This window comes from Primulina huaijiensis, chromosome 5 (genome assembly GCF_012295235.1).
Source record: "Primulina huaijiensis isolate GDHJ02 chromosome 5, ASM1229523v2, whole genome shotgun sequence".
NCBI classification, from domain to species: Eukaryota; Viridiplantae; Streptophyta; class Magnoliopsida; order Lamiales; family Gesneriaceae; genus Primulina; species Primulina huaijiensis.
The window spans coordinates 23083941-23088460 of record NC_133310.1 but is presented as its reverse complement, the minus strand read 5'-3'; the positions used below and the strand labels follow the sequence as shown (position 1 = coordinate 23088460).

The 4520-nt window shown below is 29.4% G+C and overlaps 1 protein-coding gene across 1 annotated transcript; it reads left to right on the top strand.

Moving 5' to 3' along the window:
• The first annotated feature begins 1526 nt into the window (after nucleotides 1-1526).
• Nucleotides 1527-2024, top strand: LOC140977757 (protein SMALL AUXIN UP-REGULATED RNA 51-like). Its single transcript, XM_073442494.1, has one exon. It carries the CDS (start codon nucleotides 1527-1529, stop codon nucleotides 2022-2024), a length of 498 nt encoding a protein of 165 aa, XP_073298595.1.
• Nucleotides 2025-4520: the final 2496 nt, after the last annotated feature.

Sequence of the window (4520 nt, the reverse complement as noted above, 5' to 3'; positions counted from 1 at the left end):
CACGTATTCAATCTTATACATTACTCACACCACTATAAATACTGTTGGGCGGTTATTGTACGCAGTCAATGAGCACATTTATCTTTTGAGCACATTTATCTTTTGATTTACTCTGTAACTTCATCAATGGAGATTTTTCTCTCGTCCAATCAATTTGTGAATTCTCTACTTCACTTATTTAACAATATAAATAAATTTGAAATCATGAATTTCAAATAACTGATTACGGGATCAATCTTTAAAGAAGTTGTCATTTTTGTAGTGGTTTGAATCGTTTCAAATCTGCCAGGTGAAATAATTGAAAATAACTTTAATTATTACTATTGGATGCTACCATTTTAACCGTAATAATTATTTTAAAAATTAATTTTGGGTACTATGCACTGATTTTTTTCTTCTGACCTCCTCAGTCCTCGCATGTTGCCCGTCACGAATTCCCTGGTTGTATGATCAAAAACCAAGACGAGAAATTAAGTGTCCAAATCCAAGGTTATAATTCAAAATGTAATATGATTTAATTAGTATTTCGAGAGGATTAATTAAACGGTATGTCTCAACCACTATCTTAAAGATCAAATAAAGAAATCCTCTACATTAAAAAAATTGATTTTTTTTTAAATATAAGGTATAGTTTGGTACATGGGATAAGAGAGGGATTGATAAATAATCCTCCTTATCCTACGTTTGGTACCTTTTTAGAAAGATCATGGGCCCGTGATAAATAGTTTTATACAAGGATAATGTATCATTTTTATGACATGTGATAATTTTAATTTAATGATAAAAATACCACAAATGACTTAATTGCCCTCGATATATAAAAATCTTAAACTCTATCGTTCTCTCATTTTACCGTCCCATTACATAAATATTTTTATTTATTTTTATATATTATATAATGTGATAATTATATAAATGAACTCGAGATAATTATATAAATGATTTTTATAAATCTCAATAAAATTATTAGTATCACTCGATTAACATTAAAAATTGATATTTGACTTGACTCACAAAATCAAGGGCTCAATTATCATATTATAATATATAAAATTAGGTAAAAATAAATAAATCATGCAAACACTGTCGGCGCATGAACAGATAAGAAGTATGAACTCAAGCAACAACTTTGAAATTATAAAATTTATTATAATAAGGTTAATTTTGTCATTACAATCTAATATATAAATTTAATCACTCTTATTAAAATCATACCAAACATTAAATATAATATCCTACATCTTATATATCCTTAACTTATCTTTATATTATATATCACACATTTATCATATCATGTGTACCAAACTATGCCTAAAATTCTTAGATTTATCTACTTATCTGAAAAAATCTTGTTTGAACTAATCCAGAATCATCTTTTTATTTCCCAGTTCAATATCTTTCACACTTTCTAGACATTAATTATGATCTCATATATTTTCTANGTAACCCTTCATATCTCAATGAATTCTCTGTGCTTTCTACTCTTAAACAACCTCTGAATCTCTCTCTAGAGAGTTACTGCAACAATGGCATCCGCCATCAAGAAAGTCAACATGATCGCCCGAATCGTGCGGCTGAGGCAAGTCGTCCGCAGCTGGAAAGCCAAGAGCCTCTCGCGCCTCGCGTCGCGCTATATCTCCCCATATTCCGACGACCCCGACGCTTCCGCACGCCGGACTCCCTCCGGTTCCGTCGCTGTCTACGTCGGCCAGGAACGCCGCAGATTCGTAATACCAACCCGGTTCCTCAACATGCCCGTTTTTGGGGACCTCCTCCACGAGGCGGAAGAGGAGTTCGGATTCCAGACGAACGGCGGTTTGCTTCTGCCCTGCGAACCGAGTATTTTCGAAGAAATCTTGCGTTATCTCGAGGAGGATGAAGAGAAGTTCTGCAGTTTTGAGTTGAACCAGTTCTTGAGAATGTGTTCTGGAGAATCTTCTTTAGACCGGCCTCGTTGTAAAGAATCTTCTGCGTCGGGTTCCTGCCACGGCTTCACTCCATTGCTGCAGAATACTAGGGTTTGAATATATATGATAAATAAAACATTTTTAGAGCTAGTTTGCTTTTAGTTTTTAGGGTTTTAATTTGATTCTCTGCAATTTACCCATATTTTTTTTGCTTGGGTTGTTATTATAATATATTTTTTCTTAGCTGATGATTCATGATATTTTAATTTCAATATACCATTATCACATAACATGGTTCTTCTCAGCACAGTTAATAAAAAAAATATTCATGATATAAAATGTAATACTTTTTCATATCGTTCAATCTATAACGACCCGTAAACCTCCACTCGACAATCTCACTAACCTTTCAATTATTAATTTGCTGCATTTGATTGTGTTAAAACTCATGTTCTTTTGCGATTTTTTCTTAAGTTGGATCACATCAACATTTATTGAGAAAATTATTAATTGAATCAAATATTATTTATTATTAAATTTGCTTATAGTGGATATTTGCAAGTTTATCAGTAAAATAATTAATGATTTTATATTTTCTATGAAAAAACCACTCATCCAGTTGAAGAAATTCATGATAATAAAATAAAGATATTTCCATTCTCAGAAGATTCATTCTTTGAGGAATATACATACTTTGAATTTATCGTGCTTTTGGTCGATGGGTCAATTCACAAATTTTGTTGATTGAATCTTTGTCCGCCAACTTCAATAAATGTCAATATTCAAAAAGTGAAGCTGTCCCATTTAATTTAATTTACGTGGATTTCTAAATTGGCAAAAACTTGTGTGAGACGGTCTCACGGGTCGTATTTGTGAGACGGATCTCTTATTTGGGTCATCCACGAAAAAATATTACTTTTTATGCTAAGAGTATTACTTTTTATTGTGAATATGGGTAGGGTTGACCTGTCTCACAAATTAAGATCCGTGAAACGGTCTCACATGAGACGCACTCTTCTCAATTTAATAAATTGTCGGTGACATAACATAAGCAATATGCATATTAATTTAATTTCTAAAAAAAAATAGCGAATATTGGTAATATAATTTAAAATAAAATATTTTTTATTTGAGGAATAACGATGCTTTGAATTGGTCGATCGATCTAGTGCCACGATTAGAGAACACTAATTACACGTACGATTAAAGTACTCTCCGCAGAAGTCCTTTATGAATTCCACTAGCTATTGAGCACAATTATTAAACTACTTTAATAATATCGACATCGCTGTCATTTTCAGGAAGACTAAATAAAACTAGTGCTTTTTCTGCGTATTAAAATTATTAATTTTAAAACTTTGATTTTTTATAATAATTTTATCTATACAATCTTCTATGTACTAAGTTTGATATATATATACTAAATAATTGACTAATTTTGGTATCATTGTCATTTTTAAAAATACCAAAACCTCTTTAAAATATATTCAATTTTAATTTAATAAAAAAATATTATAATATCCATTTTGGTAAATTTATGTATTCTTTTATCACTGTCATATCCACATTTCAAAAAAATTTATTAAAATATTTTCTTTAATATTTTATCGAAACTTTTTAATTTTTAAATGATGTTACAATTCTTATCTTCTAATATAAAAAAATTATTATAAAAAACATTAAATAACAAAAAAATTCAACACATGTTATCAGTGAGAAAATTATTTAAAATTCAAAAATATAGATAAAAAATTAAAAAATTATTGAGATATATAAGTTGTGGATTATACTAAAAAAAGATTTTTATGATAATTATATTAAATAAAACGAAAAAAAATTGGAATATGAGAAGATTCTAACTTTAATAATAATTAAATTAATTTTATGTGTTGATTTAGTTAGTGTGTTTTTATTTTTGAAGTATATTTGTAGTGATGTTATTGTAAATTTTTTTATTCAGTTATTTATAATTTTAATAGATATATAAAAAACAGAAATGTTGGAGCCTTGATAGATATCATCCCTTTTTTTTAATTCGGTGTTATCCTTTGAATACATATGTATATCATTTTGCAATCAAATCCACGTTTGTATTATATTGACGGATCAAATCGATTAGTATATGTGCCTCAGGTTTGAAGGGATATTTATGAAAATTTACCAGATCAACCATTTTTTTAAGAGATGATCTCCTCAAGTTTATTTGAAATACACGATAGAAAGTTATTTTTTAAAAATTAATGGTTAGCTAGAGTTAAATAACAAAATATCCAAATTTGGTTGACCATTTCAACCAAATTCAATATTGAGATTTCAATCGATCTTCCACTGCTTCCAATTGGAAAACTATAACATCACAATGATTTATGCTCGAGAAAAATTGGAAGCTTATAAAAGTGGGATTTTATGAGATGGAATTATTATAAAGAATTCTAGGAGTCTTGTAGAGGACTCGAACCTCCATGTTCTTTAGCACGAGATTTTGAGTCTTACTTGTCTATCATTTTGCATCTTTAAAGATAGAGGAACGAATGAGATTAGATACCTAGTTAGTTCTAGCCTCAAACTATGGTTTTTTTCTGGATTAACAACTAATACCTTTCCATTTCTCCA

What these genes read in the sequence shown, in the direction of transcription:
- LOC140977757 (XM_073442494.1), top strand. Translation starts at nt 1,527, where the DNA reads ATGGCATCCGCCATCAAGAAAGTCAACATGATCGCCCGAATCGTGCGG.